We start from the raw sequence: 20,695 nt of genomic DNA, 5'->3' as shown, positions 1-20,695 counted from the left end.
ATGTAAATTACAGCCTTTGCGAAGTTTTCCAACAACAGTTGCTAGGGAAGTAACTGCTGTGTCATGAATGCATTTCGTAGTTTCACTCACGGTCCTTTTGTTTAGCTGTACTTTTGGGAGGATATTTTGAAACCTTCTTAAAGCTTTTTAGGTGTAACCTCTTTATTATGAAATGGAATTACGTTGAACTTGTTCCACTCTGTGAAATTCTATCTGAAAAAAAAAGAAAAAAAGTCTTGAGACAGATACTGTATTAGACTGAGACACATAGCATGCTTAATTTCTCATACACAGCGTTTGGTGTCATCCAGCTCTTCAACTCCTTGAGTTTCTTCATAAATCAACTTTGTGATTAAGCCTTTGCTACTCTATATTTAATCAGCTTTAATTATAATATAATTATCTGGGTCATGTTGGGGGCTGGGGGTATGTTTGTGTATGTGTATGTGCTTTTACAGGCCTTCCACTGTATGCTCTCTGCTTGGAGTCTTAACATGTTGCTTATGATAGCTATGTTCTCAAAGTTATTGTTGTTGTTTTTTAATTTTACATCTCAGTGACAATATCTAACCAAGTGGAAATGGAAAACTTGCTTGTCACACTGGCCACTTTACTGCTGTAATATCAGGAAAGAGGGTCGCCAGCACGATAACAGATTTGCATATTTGCAAATGTCGCTCCTACCATCATATCGAAACCATTATCGTGTTGTAGAAAAATGTTTGAAATGCCCAGCTCTGGCTTTGCAAGGAGCCTACGTCAGAAAGAGCTAAAATCGTAAAAGCGTATCAGCCCTCTGAAAGCATAATAGATGTTTTACACTTGCGCTGTCACTTTATCAGTTCGCGATGAGAGAGTATTTCAGAAGGGGTTTCACCCCCTTCATAAATTCCTCGAGGTGTTGGCAGTCTGGCGAATCTTATAGTCTAACTTTAAAAGTGACCGATTTGGGATTTCATTCGATAAACTAGGTTCTTTTTTCGTGTAACCTATCTGAAATGATGTCCTCATCTGCCGAAGTGACAGCCCCGTTCTCTGTACGGTTAACACTGTCTGAACTGATCTTCGGCTGAAATACTTTATGCTCCTGTGCGCTCCTTTTAGAAAACACGTCGAAGCAAGTGCAATTTTGAAACAACTGAATTATTGTCCAAAAGTGTCTGTTAAGTATAACCCACTATCTTCAAACCGCTACATCAAATTCATGTTCCCGGCATGCACATGTTGGTGGGGGCGGCTCCAATGAATTTGAACGAGGAGAGTCACTTTCGGCGCCATTTTCAAGTGGCGAGCGATAACATCATCACTGCGGACTGACAAACAGAATGCGCAGCTACAAGAGAAAATTAAAATATCATAATTTAATCTTCAGAATTATAAACTTAGATTGATCGATAAAATGGGCGCTGGGACAGACAGGTTTTATTAATACACCGTAAGTGACCAGCACGCACTGATAGCAGAGAGAGAGAGAGAGAGAGAGACGGAGAGAGAGAGAGACAGAGAGAGAGAGGAGGGAGGGAAGGCAGTTGGATTTTTAGCTGCGCACCACAGAAAAGCAGCATTTTTTGAAAAATTCACAAAAATTAGAAGCGACTACCAGAAAATGCGTTAAAAATATTGGAAAATAGAGCAACGTTCAAGTAGTCTTCTCGTATACGAAAGTATGACCGCGTGAGTCATTTTAGTGCGTTTTCTTTTCGGTTTTGAGCGGGAGCAACGGATATGCTGGCGCAGTACAAACCAGTCATTCGCCCCATCAGTAGAATAAACTCGAATGGACTCTGAATGACGGGCAGCGCCGCAGACCATCGACTATAGTACTGGTAAGCCATGAAAGCATGATTTGTAACTAAGTCACCTAATGATTATCTCTATTAAATGAACATCTGCTTAGGTGCTTGATGGCACTTTACAATGACACATTTGCAGCATAAATTATTCGGTGGGAGTTCATTGCGCCATTTTGCGTGTACACGAGCGATTACTGAAAAGTTTGCCACAACATACAGTTAAACTACCAGGTGAAGTGAAATCAGTGTGATTTTGCTTGCCACACTTATGACGGATAACGGTTGATTAACTTTATTTTGTAACTAGTGTAGATACAATTAAACGTTTCAAGACCACTATTATGGATATAATGTTACTTGAGTTTGTTCCGTAAGGGCCGTCTGAAATGTAATTTGCCATGGTACAATAGGGAGTGCAGTACGGAGTCTGTAGGATACTGCATCACATCACAGACTTGTTAGTTAAGTTAATAGTTCAGGAAAATGTAACCGTATGTGTTGTGGAGACTAAATGAAATCAAGGCAACTTATTTTAAAATTTGATTATGTGCAAGAATATTGTACATCTCCTAGATGTAACAGTTGTATGGCAGACGCACATTTAATCTTAGCTTGCTGAGGAAATTGTAAATTGCAGCCTTTCAGGACACCATAATAAAATGTACAGTAGCGACGGTTGCAGTCAAACCTCCTCTACCTTGTCAGCTACATGTGTTAGCGAGAAATACAGTGTATCATTGTTGTTACTATTTTATGAACTTGGTAGATATTCTCCTCACAATCAGTATCTGTGATAGTAACTGTTATTCTCACATGTTTATTAAATATGAATAGAGTCCTGGTTGCCCCTCCGTACCAAACAGATGAACTTGATGCTCTCATTTACAGTCTTATAGTGTCGAATTTGCGTATTGTAACTGTGAGTTTATCATTGTCTTGCTTTCTTGGCCCCAGCTTGGAAAATGTAACTTAAACCACAATGTATTCTGAGTTCGTTAGTTGAAACATTTTGCTGAGGTGTGTGTGACTGGTCATTTTAGCTACCAATGGTGAGCTCGGGCCTGATTTGGCTTGTGTGTATTGGGCGTTTCACCGAGGGCGTGACACACCTGGGGTAAAGAGCTGTACTAAGCTAGACTGGGAATGTCTGTTGCCTTGTCTTATCTCAGTCAGGTCACTCACAGGCTGTCATCTACAGTTGTCTGTCGAATTTCACTGTAACTGTATTCATGCCTAATGGATTTTTATATATTGGCTGGTTTTGTGAGAGAACGGGTCGTGCGTGCTCTCCATCATGTTCGAGTACAAATTGTTTCCGAAGTTTTGTAGCGAATATTTTGTATCAGAAGGAAATTATATGTCATTTAACGTCACCCAAGGAGCACTATAGTTTTCCCTTGGGACCAGTTAACTTAGGCTACACATGAGAGAACACACTAGATGTCTTTTACTCTGTTCAGAGGCAGTAGTCAAACCGTGTTGATAAAGCTTTTTTTTCCCTTAGTTGTGACAGTTAGAATGTCTAAGGTGGCATTAACTATAACAGACTTTTTGTCATTAGTTATGCTAGTGTTAACACACCACACATGATAGCTTTGTGGTTGGAAATAACACTGCATGCGTGCATGCATGCAAAAAACCAAACAAACAAACAAACAAAAAAAACCCTACCCAGAAAAAGTAATCTAATATCCACAGTGATAATGATCGAAGTGGCTGAAGTGTGTCAAGATTTACATCAACCTGGATTTTTTTTTCCCTACTGAAATGAGAGTTGTTGTGATTTTGTACAATGTCAGTTTTTAAAGGCAGTGCTACTTTGTTTTTATGTTTGTTTTAATTGACACAGTTATTTGGAATTTAGCCCATTAACATTAATGGCATTGTTTCCTGAATTCTACCAGTCATCCTATCCAGAATTCACTAAATTCAGTGGAACTTAGTCAAAATGTGATTTTCTATGTTCTATTCCTGGTCTTTTGAAGTCATAAAACACACACATACTACATTTGCAGTGGGCTTGATTTTCTGTGGTGGTGTGGTTGCTAGAGATCTCTAAATAAATCTATCTAGCTGTAGTTTTGTGCTCTAAAAATTTACACAAATGATGTGGGTCAAATAGAACAGTTTGTCAGGAACACTGTTTACCTATATAAAATCTAGCTGTGCATAAAATTGAGAAATAGCAATTACATACATGCCTGAAATAACTTTCAGCTTTATTTGCTCTACTGAAACAACAAATTAATAAAGTTTTTTTTTTATGTAAAAAGAGTGGTTTAACAGGCCTTAATCTGCTGAGAAACGATCTTATTGGCTCATTCTTCCCTTTTAGTCACAATGAATATGCATGTGCCGGGTGTGTGTAATAGATTTTATTGCCACGACTGTGGGAATTGTTTATTTGGTGGTTTTTAAAACACTTGCTTTTTTTTTCTAGTCATTTCTTGATTGTAGGTTTGTCCCTCTTATGGTTGGTACCAGCTCCAGACATTCATCTAAGTCTGTCTTGAATTAGACATGATCAAAAAAAAAGTTTCATTTTAACTACAAAGGGAGTAATTCAACAACTAGAAATATTACAGTGTAGTCTGGGAATGTTTTTTTGTGAATTGTTGTTGCAGCTCTCCAGTAATTCAGTGAGTAACAAGATTTTACTAGAACAAATTGCACAATTCTGTGCACAAGGAGATATAGCAGCTTACACACTTTTTTTTGGTCAGAGACTGAATTTGGTCAAACTGAACCAGAATTAACAACAGCATATGAAATGAAACAGCATATTTAATGTCTCATTTAGGAAAACCTCTCAATTTATGGGTGGCTAAAATCAAAGTTGCACTGTTCCATCGCTAGTGATGTTTCTAGTACATTCTGAGTCGAGCTATCTCCACAATATTCACTTTACACATGCCCTACAATTGCAAGTGTGTAACTATGACTAGTAAATAGCAGTAATATTTGTTTAGCAAGAATATAAAATGTTGAAATACTATGAATTTCTTACTCTTTCAAATTAGACTGGCCTTATGTAAAATTATAAACTCTTGGCAAAGTTCCAAAGGGAACCCTCTCTCGTTTGATTCCAGTGTATTTCAAAAAGTTAGGGACAGTCTCTTGCTGCAGTCAAACACAGGGACTTAAGATTTATTTGTATATCACTCATTAAAATAAATACAAGTCATTCCCTCCAAATTATACGGAAGGATTCATTTTTTGGCAACTTGCATGCCCTTGTAAATGTAATTTTTTTTTAAAAAGAATTTTTTTTGCCACAACTGTAAATCTACCCTGTGCTTAAATAATTTAAGTCATAAAGTCATGAGTGAAATTATGCTGGCTGGTTTTGTTATTTTACTAAGTGTTGTTTTTAAAAGTGTACTAGTCAAGTTTCAGTATGTGTCATATTTCAGTTAACAGTGTGTAGCTGAGTAAGTTCCATATTGACTTCAAAAGAGTGGAAAATAATCACGTTTTAATCTTCCTGTATAAGGAAACCACTCTTAGTAAATAGAGACACAGAAACAGCTCTGCTCTTGTGTTCAGAGGCCTGTTGTCCGATTTACATATTATTTAAACAGTCTTATTGCAGCTAACATGTCACCATAGCTACCCCAAGGCCTGATAGTTCTAATACTGTCAGTTATTTTCACTCCACAGTTTCAATATCACACTAGAAACACCATGACTCAGCAATAAAGTTATTTGACTGGTTTACTGAAGAGTAAAAACTGGTTTGCATATTATTAAACATTACAAGATGTCTCGTGATGAAAACTTGTGGAGGCCACTTAGCCAGAATCAAAAGTTATGTCACTAGCAAAACCTCACCAATGTTTCCCTCTTAGCATAAGACAGATTTTTAGAACAAGTCTCGTTTAAAATCAGTTAGTGTATTTTTGAGGAAGATACACAGGCCGACAGTACTGTAGGAGGTAAAAAAAAGGGGGGTGGGGGGACACACACATACACACACACACACATTGTGAAACACAGAAATGAAAGTCTCTGTCAATTACGGGCTGTCTGTTAAGAGGAACACGCAGCACTGGAGGTGTTCTCTGACATTACCAGGACCAGGACACATTGCCGGTACATAAAGTCTTGTTGGTATGGCTCGTTCTGTTAGGTCTGTCCTGTCTTGAATGTGGTAAGAGCATTCTGGTCCCACTTCCTCTTCTAGAGCCTGCTGTTTTCTCACACTGCTAAGGCCTTCAGTACGAAGCAAAGTCAAAAGACATTTTTGCTTTGTGCTTCCCTTTTTATTTGTTTACGTATTTGGAGTTTAATGTTGTCTTGAGGATTGGTCAGTATGTGTAGGACGTTGAAAAATGATTGAGGATTGTTTTGTTTGCATATTAGCTCTCGCTTTGTCATTTGTGATGAGAAATACAGCTAATCACAACACAAACGGACGCATTTTCTCTCTCTTACGCACACACACATAGATACACACCTATTTTTTTCTGTTGTATGTCAGTACAACAGAAAAAAAGTGAAATTATTGAAGTAACTTTCTTTTTGCAGAAGGAAGTGAATTGTCTTTTTTTCTTTTAGGCAGGCCAACATATAAAATTACAAAAGTAATACTATTTTCAATATGAATAAGCAAACAGTGATACCAATATATAACTGCTATTTTAAATCATAATTTTATATTTCTTATGAATTTCTGTCCGAAATATTGTCATGGCTGAGTCATTTGTCATTATGAGAACCCGAGTTGATAAGCTGATTAAAAAAAATCTGCTAACCTTGTCTTGTTTTTAACCCCAAAGCTTGCCAATTTTATCCGTCTTATCTGACTAAATGAGTAGTGTTTCAGGTTCGGGACCACCACAATAAAGATTTTTGTCTGAGCTGTTCAAAGAATACAGTAAAGTAGAGCATGTTCACAGGGCTGCAACAGTTTTAACTCTTAAATAAAAAATCAGCACAAGATTTCATATTTGTTAGACAACTTAAAAAAAAAAATAGATATCTATATTTTGGACTGAAAATGGTGAGTGTGTTTTTGGGGGCTGCATGCTAACGATTGGTAGTGATGTGTAGGGAGGGCCTGATGCTGATGGGTGTGTGCTAACATAGCTGTGTGTCCTGGCGTGGCTGTGATGTGAGTGCAGTCTGATTCACTGCCTTGTGGACATGAGAGGCCATGATGAATACAACACTACACCCGCAAGAAGAGAGAGAGAGAGTGGAGAGGGAGAGAGAGAGAGAGAGTATGTATGTGTGTGTGTGTGTGTGTGTGTGTGTGTGTGTGTGAGAGAGAGAGAGAGTGTGTGTGTGTGTGTGTGTGTGTGTGTGTGTGTGTGTGTGTGTGTGTGAAAGAGAGATAGTGAGTGTGTGTGTGTGAGAAACTGAAATGTGCAGTGGACTTTATAAAGAACCATAGCAATATCCATGCCAGTCTTTTTTTTTTTTTTTTGTATATGGGATGTATGGTTTGTTTGCTGTTATGAGTGTTAAATTCACTGCTGATTTGGAAAGACAAAATTTTAAGGTGTCAATAAAACACCAGAAAGCTAACCACTGCTTCATACAGCTTAATTTAGGCCTTTGTGTGTGTGTGTGTGTGTGTGTGTGTGTGTGTGTGTGTGTGTGTGTGTGTGTGAGTGAGTGAGTGAGTGAGTGTGCGCGCGCGCGTGTAGAGAGAGAGAGAGAGACACTCTCGATGTATCACTTCTACACAGTCATATTAGCTATCTCTGATTGGGGTTATAACATGCTGATATCTATTATGGGGTGAAGACAGTTCATAGTCTGTAATCTAACTTTACTTAAAACCAAATTCCTGCTAGTAATCCTTTCTTGTTTTTTTTTTCCTTCTTTCATTCCAGAAATATATACAGGAGTGTCACAATTATAACACCCAAGGTTCTGGAAAATTTCCTAACCTATACAAAGGTAAGAGAACAAACGTTTGCTTGCTTGATTGCTTATTGTTTATTTAATTTTGTTTTGTAAGGTCTTGCGAACTTGACGTCTGAGGAATTAGACTGTGAATGACAATGTTAGATGCTACTTTTGGTCCCGTTTCTATGTCTGCACTAAAATCTCTTTTAATAATCTGAATGGACAGAATAAAGTCCAGTGTTAAAGCTTAGGGCAATACATAAAAAAAAAAGTTCCATAGGAGGAATAATCAGATATTGTCATGAAGTTTTTATTGTCTATATCTGATTGATAAATATAAAATGATCAATTTAAAATGGTTTCAAAGGGTCGAGGTCATGAGAAAAGTATATCAAGTATTTTCTACAATTGCTATATTTTTAAATGGAAAAAGGCAAAGAAGGAAAGAAAGGTACTGTGTAATGAGTGTGACTCTTTTTCAGTTCTTGTTCTGCTGCGAGGTGTCAGCAAATCAGATTGTTTATTTTTTGTGCAGATCATTTTGGGTGTAAGCATTAGTCCATTTTGTTGACTGTTTTGAGAGAACAGCTCATTCCTACAGGGCATGGTGTCCGTTTTCAGCAGGTGTAGCCAGACACAGAGTTGTCTCACTGTTGAAACAGCTTTGCTGTCACCTGGCTGTATTACATAATATAAGGCAAAAAAAAAAATACAGTTCTCCCTCGCTGAACATATTGCTCTTGAAAAGTGTGTTAATTAATAATTAATTGTAGTGCACATAATACTGAGACAACAGTTTGGGTTCCCTCAGGCAACTTTGTTATTTAGACAGGATAAGTTGAAAATGCACTGTACAGTTCCATGATTGCATCTCACTCGTGTGTGTGTGTGTGTGTGTGTGTGAGAGAGAGAGAGAATACACACTTATACATTCATATTAATTGCTTTTGATGTACTATACAAATACAGTATATTTGTGGTTGGTGAGAATAAACCTGTTACAGATGCTTTGTTTGAAAAGAGCTTGGACACAGTGGAGAAGTTGCACCCAACTCACAGCTTTGCTCTTACCTGTCAGTGTCAGTTTGGTCATTAGCAGACACAGGTTTTTTTCTCTCTTGTGAATTCATTACAACTCATCTGTGATCGTCCAGAACAGTTGGCTAAGGTGTCTTTCATGCTAGCTCTTGGAGCTGTGCTAAAGTTTTTTTTACACGGTGTCTGTGTCTGAATGATGTCTTTTGTGCTACTGTTAATAATATACGATACTTTTACATCATCCACCTATATGTGTAAACAGATCCTAAAATAGTTTTGAAGGTAGAGGAAACGCAAAGATTTGTTTGACTTATTAAATTCTCTGCGTACCGTACTGAAATGGAAACCGTGATGCCATTAGTCCCTGTTATTAGTTAAAAAGATTTGGAGTCTTTGTGACGTTTTCGTATTGTACCCAACTGTATACAAAGGAAGAAATTTACCATATCGATGATGAAACAAAAGTTATTTCCTCAAATTTTAAGCAGGATCACTTTCCATCCTCGAAAAAAAATATTGTAAATGGGTTATGTATTGTTCGGTGTTTTGAATCGTCATTGACAGCATGTGATTGTTTATTTAACACAAGCATTTTTTTCTCTTAACGATCAGACGCTTATTGTCCTGTGTGTGTTTTCAGGTGGGAACATCAACCTTGGCAACCCGTCTGCCGCGGGTGTGTGCGTGCGCGCGCGTGTGTGTGGCCTGGCGGTGCTGTAGCAGCACAGAATGGTTTGTGAGTTATACGGGGGTGCAGGCCGTACTGTGCTGCGGCAGTAACCTCAGGACAGACAGGTTCCGCTGGAAAGAGGAAAAAGGAGGGAGGGGGACTATGTAAAATAGTGGTCTGTGTGTGTCTGTTAGGCCTTCAAACTTCGTGACTGGCTTCCTTGCTGTAGCAGCACGTAAATATTGGAGTTAAACCACTGTCCAAGCCTCCAGTATTGATCGTGCTGCTGAACCAAGGCTAGCCGATCCCGTCCGCGGTGTTTTGGGTCCTCTTGGGGGAGATTACTGGTCGTCTCTCGTCTTCCCCGACTACAAAGGTATCTTTGGTGAAGATGCAGGTACTTACTGAGGTTAGAACAGTTGGGAGAACGCAAGGATCAGTGTGCAGCGATATGAATATAATGTTGGTTATACTTAAATGTTAGCTACTGCATTTATTGAGGAAAATGAGCAATAAGCATCAATGCTGAAACTGTAATAAAATCTGCTGATAGTTTTCCCCAGGTTACATTTTTATGTAATGTACTGAAGCTTAAACTGACATTTTGTATTTACTTTTCAAAATATTTTGATGAAAGGCCTACCTTTTAAACAAATAAAGTTAAACTTTAGCGACATAAAACTCTGTCGGTCTTATTCATTGTTTGCAGCCTCACGGTTTACACTTGTCTCGACAACCTTCACAGCAACTTCAAGTGCTGTTTGCAATTAAGGGACAGAATAAATAGTCAAAGAAGTGTAAATCATAAACCCCCAAATTGTCGTGTCACATATAAAATCTAAAATGGTTACAGAAATCAAAGGCTACACAAAGAGCAAATTAAATCCCGCTTCGAGTCCCATATCCCCCACATAAGGGTACCATGGCTTCACGAGATGACAACAGAGTCGTTTCGTCTGTATTTTCTTATTTTATTTAAATAAAATGTAACGTCTTCCAGATAACACATCGCCGCCATCTTCTGGGAAACTTCAAATTGTTTCAGGTTCCCGAGAGACATCTCTTAAACCCTTTTCATGCCATAAAAAAATGATAGGCTATATAATTATTGATAATATCACACACTGTTTTCTTTTTTCTCAGTTGTTGCGTAGGGTCAGAAATGTTGTCTAGCCTAAAGGCTCGTCCTAAACAAGAATCTGAAGTCTGTCGCCTCTCAATCAAGTAACACTCGATTTTGTAATCAGCCGAAACTGTCCTTTTGCTGATGAGACGGAATCCCTGCTTCAGAACTGTGTCAACCAGCAGCTCGAGAACACTGGTGCAGTTAAAAAGTTTTCGGTCGTCTGGTGTAATGATGACAAATCTGAAAACGAAAAAAGAAACATCAACAACAATAGCAACAAAAACTATTCATGTGTCTAAGTGAAAGGCAGTGCTTTGTTTTTGTGTTTGATGGGAATCATATGGAAATAAACAATTTTAACTGATTATATGAGATTTGATTATGTGAATTAAATTTTTAAAAACTGTATGTATATCGAGGGCTTCCTGACATTTTTTACACTGTTGCATTGGTTCTCACACTGTAGGGTGAAACCCTTTTTAAATTAATCTTTTCTGCCACTCCACTGCTTTAGTGCTTTTCACTGAAATACAGAAATTTTCGGTGATCACCATATAACCTCCTCTGTCATCACCTCACCTTGCAGTCGAACATTTCTTGGTGAGGACATCAACACGACACTGAAAAACCAGGTCATGATGCGAAGGTCTCTCTACTTGTAGACTTGCGGTTTGGCCGACATGGACTTCCACGAATATAGATATTCTCGCGGGCAAAGCTTCGGAAGTCTTGTTATGAGACCACGGTATTGTAAAGAACCTGGATGTGTCTCGGACGGCGACGCGCAACTCCAGAACCTAAGTTTTCGGGTGTCAACCTCTCCTCAGAAAAGTTAGCAAGATCATGAAGGTTATAGAATGCAGCCTCACACAACAGTGCTTCGGTTTAAAAGTCCACTGGGTAGTGTGATTTGACCGCTCCTTGGATACTCCGTGCTTAAAAGGTCCCAGTCCTTAACTACGAAAAGGTGTCCACTGGTGACATTAAAATGTAGCTCTTTACCATTCGACATTCTTGCCAGTCTTGAATATGGATGTTTTCTTTAAGTTGACGCTTTGGTGTTGAAATATCTGCCCTCCTACGTTGAGTGTAATTAAATTTTGATCGCCCTATCCCTCACAATACTGTCCTCAAGACCTATGGCGATCTGCACTTGGTAAGTGTGAGTATCGTTTATTCAATATCTAAGCAACACGGACGTAAACAAAACAAAAGTAATGGGAGGTTACCATTTTTCACTTGGTACTATAATTTAAAATGTTAAATTGTTTTGTTACAATTGCAATGCTCTGTACCCGATGGACCGGAGCTGTGTAGTTAATCTGTGTAAAGACTTGGATGAAAAGGTTAAACTACCATAAATGACACCCATTTAAATTTCTACTCGACCCTAATTTGCCTGTCACCTCGCGCAAAAAGCGCTTCTGGGCAAAGATCAGTTGCCGAATCTCATATCCCCTTTTAGGCCATTTAAACAAACTTTTCTCGTTTCTATAGACGTGGTGTGTGCGTGTCAAAGGTCAGATTGACGGGTCAAATAACATCACGGTGTGTTTGTTAAGTCTCAGTCCTAAAACTGTTGAATTAGCTGTGATCTATTCAAATATAATAACATGACTTACGGTCTAATTTTTCATGCCTCTTGTGTTCTTTCATTGTCGGGTTCGACAGTGGTTTTATGTGATTAGAACTTTTTGTGATTTAAATGTCATTTCAAACCATGCTTCACCACCAATCGAGCTGTAAATAAGTTTGCGAACAATGGCTGAAAAAATAAAGTTAGGCCACAAAAATAATGTTTAGTGTCACGAGTGTGAAAGGGTAAATTGTGGGTTTCCTTTCTGTGTTGACGTATTTTTTCCATATACACAAATTTATTTTCCCCTGCGCTGCCAGTACAGAGAAATAAATAGCCCACAACCTTGTACATTCTTATTAGCAAAGTCAGCGCAAATTTCGGGGTTTAGACTATTTGTAGAGGTCATGCCATTTTTTTTATTTTCAGAACAGTAACATTATGCCCCAAATGAACTAATGAAGAGTGTTAGTATTTCTGAATTGCAATGAAGTGTTCATCCTCTAACCTGTAATCAAGCCTTCAGACCGATGGCAAAATCTGGAAACTAAATTAAAACTTTTAACTTCTAATGCACTTTAAAACAATTTCAGACTAAGTGATGCAATGAGTGAATTTCAAAGTTCAGTTATGTCCTTGTCCATGTTACTTTGACTTGTTCTCAACAGGTGGAATCAACAATAACATGCATTAGTTGTGTGCGGGTGGGGGTGGGGGCACGAGCTATCTGATCCACAGTGTCAGATAGAGAATCTCTCCCTGTAACTATGATGATTCAGGATTCAGCTTAGGCGCACTACAAACCCCCGTCCTCAATTTATACTCATTTAGCTGCTCAACTAAAATATAAGCTACTGCAATTCATTAGAATAAGCCGATTGTTCACATTTGAACAAGACTATTCGAATCATGTCGAAACTTATGTGAACAGATGTAACAGATCAATCTCATAAAGTCATTCATTCAAAAAATGAATATACGTATAAAAGCATGCCACTGCTCCAAGATTTCCCAGGTTTCACATCTTCCAGATTTGCTGCCACTCTTCTGAGAGCAGCTAACACGTTTCCCAAGACTTTGGTCTCGATAAAAGCCATCTCTGTAAACAGCTTTATGGCATATTGGACAGTACATATGCACATTAACTAACTTCTCGCCAAACTGGTGCATTTCTGAGTGCATAAATACTTTTCATCCATCGCTACCGTCACATATCCACTGGTAAAGGCTGTCGCGCTATCTATAAGAAGCGCACTGAGGTAAAGGTGGCAGGGCGTTTTTTCGGAGGAAAGCGGGACCCCATGGTAAGGTTAAAAATTTGGATGTACCCCTGTTTCATGATGTGGAAAATGGGGTTAAGATCACACCGCTGGATCAGGAATGCTTGATTTATCTTTAAAAGTACCATTTTTGTCTTTTTTAAACCGGTCCCAGAGTACAGCATGTCTCATTTTACAGTTTTATTTCCAAAGTGAATTGCAATCAAGCCAGAAAACCAAACAGTTGATGTCTTTAAGTCATCTTATGTTTTACGCTGGTTAATCACATCCGCAAATAAACACTTTGGCTTCGTACAAACAACATTCTGATTTCCAAATAGAATAATTTTAATCAGTATACAGTAAGCTGACTTTTATTATAGGAAACACAAGGTCGACAGTAGGATGCATAACCAAAGAATATTTAATGGTACTACTACCTCCTTTGATCCATTTGCCCGTCCATTTACGTTAAATTCCAGGTTGCAATTCTGACGTAATGATCACTCAAATTGATCATATTACCAAAAGGCTCATGAAGCTATTGAAGTCTGAAGAGTAGCCCACTGCATAGGACGCGCTCTACTATTGGACTAGAAACAGCGCGCACCAGCGACTGGGGCGCTGGGCAAAACGCATCATGGCGCTTGTTGCTGTGCAGATTTCGCATACTGAGTCACTTGAAGCTTATTTTGTCAGGGATAAAATTCTTAATACCCACGGACAGTCCACACAAACCCGCTCACGTTTTTCTTAAAATATCCAAACATCTGTAAATGTAAGAGAAAACGGAGAAAGTTTTCAACAATCGTTGCAACATTCGTTTTTCGTAAGAGTGTGTAAGATGTAGTGCTTCCCTAATACTCAAAGAGGAGGGGTTGTTGCCATGCAAAACATTACAATTTTGCAAAGTGGCAACCAGTTGGCAAAGACTCTCCAGTCACCCAGATTTTGATCTTCTATTCAACTTTGTGCTCTCCCCTCATCCCTCCTCTCTTTCTTATAGCATTGGTTATTAAAGTACTGATGAATATATATTACTGTAACAGTCGGTAGTGTTGTCTGTATGCTGACAACTCACACCGACACCTGCACATCCTTTTTAATTACATGTTTAAATATCTGCTTTCGAAACGGTTTAAAACCGCGCACTTAATATATAACTGATGTTCCGTAAAGATTTGAAGCCAATGTGGTGTAATAACATCCTGCTAATTTCCTCTGTGCTTGTCATCGCTGCTGTGAACACCTGATAAATGTAACAGCATAAGTTACTGTAGTACTGGTCTATAGTAAGTCACTAGAGGTCGCTGTTGACTTTCCTTCAAATGTCCATGATCTTTTTCCATGTAACTACATCACTTCCGGATTGTACAGTCGTGATGTGGGGCATACAGGGTAGGAAGTGACCTCCGTAGAAATGGCACAAACACGATGGTAATTTTGTAGTCTGTTGTAAAAAACGTATCATTTTTGGATTCGAGGTTTTCGTCTTACGACGAGTGGTCACCATGGCGTCGTTGTTTTCGTGTTGTTTTGGATGTTGTGGGGACGGCAGCCCTGGACACGTAACCCTCAAGGAAATGCCAACGGTCCAATTAGACACACATCACATGGGTGAGCGATGCGACCTCAGATATCATACATACCTGGTTACGTGGAGCAAAAATCTGAGAAAGGGAAGTTAGTCAGTGATTCAGCAGCCTCACTGTAGGCGACCGTGATTGCTTTTTGTGCCGGTAAACAAGTTTGGCCTACTTGTTAGTAGATGTTATGTTTGGAGAAAAATATAGTCGTCATCACCGTCTGTCTGATAAGGTCGGATAAGGCTAAGGACTTTTAGGTGAACTCTTAGGACAGCCATAGTAATAACAGCCTGACATTAGAACCACATAATAATAATTGGACATAATTGACTTCTAGACGTAAAGGTTACGTTGTGCTTTGAAACTGTATGACATTCCAGGCACTGACGTTGTCATCGTAAAGAGCGGGAGGAGAATATGTGGCACGGGTGGTTGCCTTGCCAACGCTCCCCTGCACCAGAACAAGAGCTACTTTGAGATCAAAATTCAGTCTACCGGTAAGTGGCTTTACGAGCACAATCCTTTATCACTTTATTCTCTCACGCTGGATACTGGCGACATGCTACGGTTATTATTCTATGTTTGCCGCCCCCAGGCATATGGGGAATAGGAGTGGCCACTCAGAAAGCCAACCTGAACCAGGTTCCTATGGGAAGGGACAACCACAGTTTGGTCCTGAGACATGATGGGTCTGTGTATCACAATAACGAAGAGAAGAATCGTCTCCCAGCTAACAGCCTGCCACAGGAGGGGGATGTAGTGGTGAGTTACCAAGGCAACGGTTGTCTGGTTATCGTTTGTTGGAAATGGTAATTACTCATTAACTGCGACATATCTTAATAAGCACTTTTGTTATTGAAAATACGCAGTTGGTGGTTTGGCTAATCTCTTTGTTATTGTCTGCAGCCTAACAGGTCGATACTGTACATTGCTAAACTGAAAGTGACTAGTTTTTGCCACTCAAAGAATGCATAGCATGTCTTTTGTAAATGTAAAGGTGATAAACGGAGTTTCCGTAATGAATGATGAACACAAATGGAGCTAATAGTGCCACAGTGGGCAAAGACGGCTGGATTGTTGCTTGTTTGTACTCGTGTACTTTCACAACAAGTAGGATAAACATTTAAGGTCAGCACTTAAAGGCAGATTGCCAGGTAGATGTTAAATGACAGCCAGCAGGAGCTAACATGTCTCGACCAGGCCTGTGACCTCATGTTACCTCAGAGTCCTGAGAATCGTGTCGGTGACGGAGGCGGCCACAGATAGATCACAAATATTTCATTGACACTTTGACAGATACGTTTCTTGAATCTTCATAATAGAGGACCTGCAATCTCATGAGCTGGAGGGCTGGGTTAATATCCTGCTACAAAACAAAAATAAACGTACAGATTGTTTGAGCTATGTTACAGTGCACCAGAACCAAACCTCAGATCAACTGAAGTCAGCCTAATGCTACCACAGTTAAGCCAAAAGCATCTCCAGTCTGACAGAGGTGTTTTGCTGTGGGGACGGCTTGTTTGAGTGTTTCTGCTTGTTTCTGTGTCGACAACGATACCTAGGAAGTGTCACTATTATGGTCGAGGGTAGCATTGGGCGGTATCAAGGTATTTGCGGCATTCCGGGGTATATAGAAATGCCGAAGGTATGAGTTTTCAATACCGTCAAAAATACAGACGCTTCTCTTTCTATTAAACTAATACAGAGATGCTGTATTGAGGTAGAGTGGCCAGGGGTCCCGCTTTGCGTTGTGCTGCTTCGCATTTTGATCCTTTGTCGCGCATCCCGCATACTGCGATAATGTCCCGCATTTTCATTGGTCATTTGGATTTTAATTGTCAGAAATAAGAACACATTGATACGTTATTTTACCCGCCCGGCACGCGAGGAGCTTATGCCGTTGCGCCATAGTTTGTACTCTATTTAATAGCGCTACGTCAAAAGCAGCAACCTGCTCATAATGCAACATAGCCAAGCTCTTTATAAAAGTCTGGGTTTCATCCACTGGATGAGAAGAGAGCTGAGAAGGCGTTCATCAAGAGGCTGTGACGGACGTCAATCAAACTATGCAGACGGTCAGAGCCAATCTACACGGCCCTGGGGCCGGTGAACGCCTCTGCTACGTCATAAAAACCAAACGTAAACAAACTTTGCAGATATGACGGTAAAAGCTACCAGGCAATATCATGGCCACAAAGAAAGGAAAAAGTTATTTTAGTAAGGAATGAGCCGCAACATATTCCTGGGTGTCCTTACTTAACTTTTTCCCGTTAAGGAATTGTAAAATTATATTAGCCTGCTTGTTTCGACCTTTTATGGTTCCGAGCTATATCACATGTGATTGCTCTAACATTGCGAACGACTTAGATTCACTGACAGTATCTAATATGCAATTAGCCTATTTACTATAAACACCTATACTTTGTCCTCTAGTCTATTCCAAAGCACATCAGTTAGGCCATCAATGTTCCCTCCCTCGTACACAACTATATAGGATAAAATGAAACGAAAATAACCTGTACAACATGAAAAAATAAATGCGCAGATGGAATCGATATTCATCACATAGCCGTAAAATGACTACGGCTTTTAGGTAACCGCTGGCCAGGTAACCAACGGCCTTTACGTTTACCTTTACGCCTTTACATCCCCCGCCAAGCCTGGTCGAAGGTGTCTTTTGGAGTCTGGACAAAGTTCACTCATCACCCCGTGTGGATTTAAGAATGTTGTGTCCTACGCTGACTTTCTGTGTGGACAGCATTTCGGCAATTTTAGGTTACCGATCACCGCTTCTTCCGTCACAACAACAACAACAACAAAAAACACGTTACCAAGGAAGGACTGAAAAGAGTTGATCAGTGGAGAATTACTCTTAAAAGACTTGATCTGTGGAGTATTACTTAGACAATATTGTGGCTAAAACAGAGCCCCAAACTTGGCTGCATAGAGTATCTCCAGAATGAACTGGAACACAGAATTAGGACAAAGCCAAAAGTACCCCAGTTCAGGAGAATAGCACACTAATGCTTTAAAGAAGGATTATTCCACCATTCCAACAAATCTCAAAGAACACACACACACACACACACACACAAAATGAATCAGACATCTTCCATGACGCATAGAAGCAATCATTACAGAGACTATCTGGCTAAAATAGTTTTAATCCCTTTAGATAAAACATGTCAACATCAGTAATGACAATTGTCCCAGTTGTCTGGTGAGGTTGTTACTTATTGCTAACAGCTGTAACAAAACCACACAGTCTTGCATCTAGTGATGTGTGTACCTTTCCCATTAAAGTGTTAAAAATATCTTAATGTGAAAAGATTAAGAAGAATCATAGCCTGCTTTGACGTGGAAAGACCAGTGGTATGGGTTTAGAGGTTATTAATTTCGTAGGAGGAAAAAAAAAAAAAAACCAAGAGGATGAAATGCAGTCATTTTACCTTGTATCTGTTTTGACACGTGGGCTCGGCATAGCCTTCACCTCCATATTTGTCAGTACCTCAAACACATTTCCCTCCACTCAAAACGCTCTTCACCCACAGTGTCTTAAAATGGACTGAACATTTCTACGTACTCTGTCACTATTATTGTTGCCTCCATTCAGACTTCATTCCCAAATAAACGATCATTTAACTTTCAAATGAAAGATTTGCCATCGTTAGATTTTCACATCGGGTTTCGGTGTGTGACTGTTTTGATGCTGCTCACATTCATTCTTGCAGGTGGCATAATGAAATGGCATATTTTACTCCTGGTCTTTTAAGAGAGGATATAAAACCCTTTTGGCAACTCTTTAAGCAAATTTTGCTCTAGTGACGAAGCATATATTTTTTAATCGATTTAATTAAAGAGGGCAGTTGTCAAAATATCAACAACCTCTATAACCTCATCTACATACGTACATTTGAACAGATGTTTCCTGCATAGTCATGTAATATGTTTCTACTTGTTTTTCCCTTTGTGTGTCCAGGGTGTGACTTATGATCACGTGGAGCTGAATTTGTACCTGAATGGGAAGAATATGAATTGTCCGGCTTCTGGGATTCGAGGAACTGTTTATCCTGTAGTATACGGTGAGAAACTTGCTGTGTCATAAAACAAATGTGTGCTCTTACAAACGAGGCTTTATCCTCATTGGTTTATGCCAAGCTGACAGTGTTTGGGGTTTGTCGATATGATAAGTGAGGGAAGTTCAAACGACGTACATGTGTTTATATTAAATCTTTTTTCATTTTTTATGATCCAGTCAGTTACTCTTATATTCTCTCAGGGAAACCTGCTGCATTTGGTGTGCGTTAACAAAAATCTGCACATTTTAAACATGTGTTTATGGACTTAGTCTGCTGTTTACTCATTGTTCACTCATCTGTTTCTCTCCACAGTGGACGATAGTGCAATATTGGATTGTCAGTTTAGTGATTTTTATCACACTTCACCACAAGGTTTCCAGAAGATTCTTTTTGAGCAGCAGATCTTCTGAGCGCTGTTGATCCTCAAGTGCATCAAGTTTTCTGTTTGCAAAGCTGTCTCTTCTCCCCCCCCCCCCCCCCCACATCAGGAGATGGTGCCAGACTGGTGCCCAGTTCTGAAGTGCTGTGATACTCTCACCTCTGTGGTCGTGGCTTTGTTCATTTAAAGGACTCTAAGGCAAACTATTGTTTTCAGAAAGGTGTGATTTAAGAGGAAATGGTGCCGTTTCCTTTAAATAAATAAATATTTTGCTTAAATTATTATATGTAGATGTTGTCTCTACAAAGACTTTGGTATATGTGTACTGTAGTCAAGGTATACGTTTATATGTATTCCTTTAGAAGTTACTCTCATCCAAAGTGACTTTACCAAAACTCCAGACTGGACCATAGCGCCTGTTATTTCTACAGTGGCAGGTTGCCCAACCTCTGTGAAGTCAAAGCCAATACATTTAGAGTCTCTCCCAATGTCCCCTAATGATTAGCCTGTTGCTTAAGATTGGCAGTGAACAGTCATGCTGTCTCAGGTCTTTCAATGGATATAACATTGTATCAAAAATATTGCTCGTTAATGTTCTAATGTTCTGATGTCGATTCTTTTTTTTTTTTTTACTGGATCAATCAGAAAGCATGGTTCTACTGATTGACTCTGAAATTACAAATTTGTCATTTCTAAACCTGAAATTACAAAGGTCTGACAAAGTTTGAGATGCTTTACCGAGGTAATAAATAAATGAATAAATAAATAAATAAACAAACATTGCTCTAAGACCTGAGATATTACATCTTTAAGACCAAAAGTAAATCACAGAATCCAGTCAGATTTTATGTTTCAGATAGAGCCCTTGTAAGTGGCTTGATGCATAATGTGCCTCTCTCCTGCTGTGTTTCTGTAATCAGTTTTTCTCCAAATTGCATATTTTATCACAGTGATCTTGTTATAATTTTATCAGCAGTCTTTTTATGTTTACCTTGTCAATGAATGTATATTTTTCAAATGGGAGCATTATTCTTAATGTCATATCTCACTACTGGGGGGGGGGGGGGTTGACTGACTTTATTTGGCTGACTTGATTTTTTTCAGATTACAGAAGAAAACTGAAACTGCTACTATATTTTGCTTTCTGGAGATTTAATCAGAATGAAATATTGTGTATGAATTGAACCACTGCCCTCTACCCATTAAATTACATGTTGTATTGTATGATGATCTCAGCACTGTTTTGTATGCATTGATCAAATAAGTACAGTTGTGTTGGGTGTTCTCACAGTAATAAAAGTGTTGCTCTAGGCATTGGAATTTCTTTTATCGT

The 20,695-nt window shown here is 39.1% G+C and overlaps 1 protein-coding gene and 1 pseudogene across 2 annotated transcripts; one reads left to right on the top strand and one right to left on the bottom strand.

The window, feature by feature from the left end:
* Positions 1-9,654: 9,654 nt before the first annotated feature.
* LOC115815996 (potassium channel regulatory protein-like) lies at positions 9,655-13,156 on the bottom strand (annotated as a pseudogene).
* Positions 13,157-14,707: 1,551 nt separating this feature from the next.
* On the top strand, positions 14,708-20,674 carry spryd7a (SPRY domain containing 7a). Of its 2 annotated transcripts, XM_030779929.1 has the most exons (5): positions 14,708-14,935; positions 15,285-15,401; positions 15,500-15,666; positions 18,884-18,986; positions 19,296-20,674. In XM_030779929.1, exons 1-5 carry the CDS (start codon positions 14,830-14,832, stop codon positions 19,391-19,393), a joined length of 591 nt encoding a protein of 196 aa, XP_030635789.1. In that variant the 5' UTR covers positions 14,708-14,829; the 3' UTR covers positions 19,394-20,674. The 2 variants fall into 2 exon arrangements, with proteins under 2 accessions (XP_030635789.1, XP_030635790.1); XM_030779930.1 differs by lacking the exon at positions 15,285-15,401.
* Positions 20,675-20,695: the final 21 nt, after the last annotated feature.

Source organism: Chanos chanos, chromosome 7 (genome assembly GCF_902362185.1).
Source record: "Chanos chanos chromosome 7, fChaCha1.1, whole genome shotgun sequence".
Lineage (NCBI taxonomy): Eukaryota > Metazoa > Chordata > Actinopteri > Gonorynchiformes > Chanidae > Chanos > Chanos chanos.
The sequence above is the reverse complement of the archived record's forward strand: the minus strand, read 5'-3'. Positions and strand labels throughout refer to the sequence as shown.

What these genes read in the sequence shown, in the direction of transcription:
- spryd7a (XM_030779929.1), top strand. Translation starts at nt 14,830, where the DNA reads ATGGCGTCGTTGTTTTCGTGTTGTTTTGGATGTTGTGGGGACGGCAGC. An exon ending in ATTAGACACACATCACATGG is followed by an intron (nt 14,936 to 15,284) that starts GTGAGCGATGCG and finishes ATGACATTCCAG; the next exon opens with GCACTGACGTTGTCATCGTA. An exon ending in GATCAAAATTCAGTCTACCG is followed by an intron (nt 15,402 to 15,499) that starts GTAAGTGGCTTT and finishes TGCCGCCCCCAG; the next exon opens with GCATATGGGGAATAGGAGTG.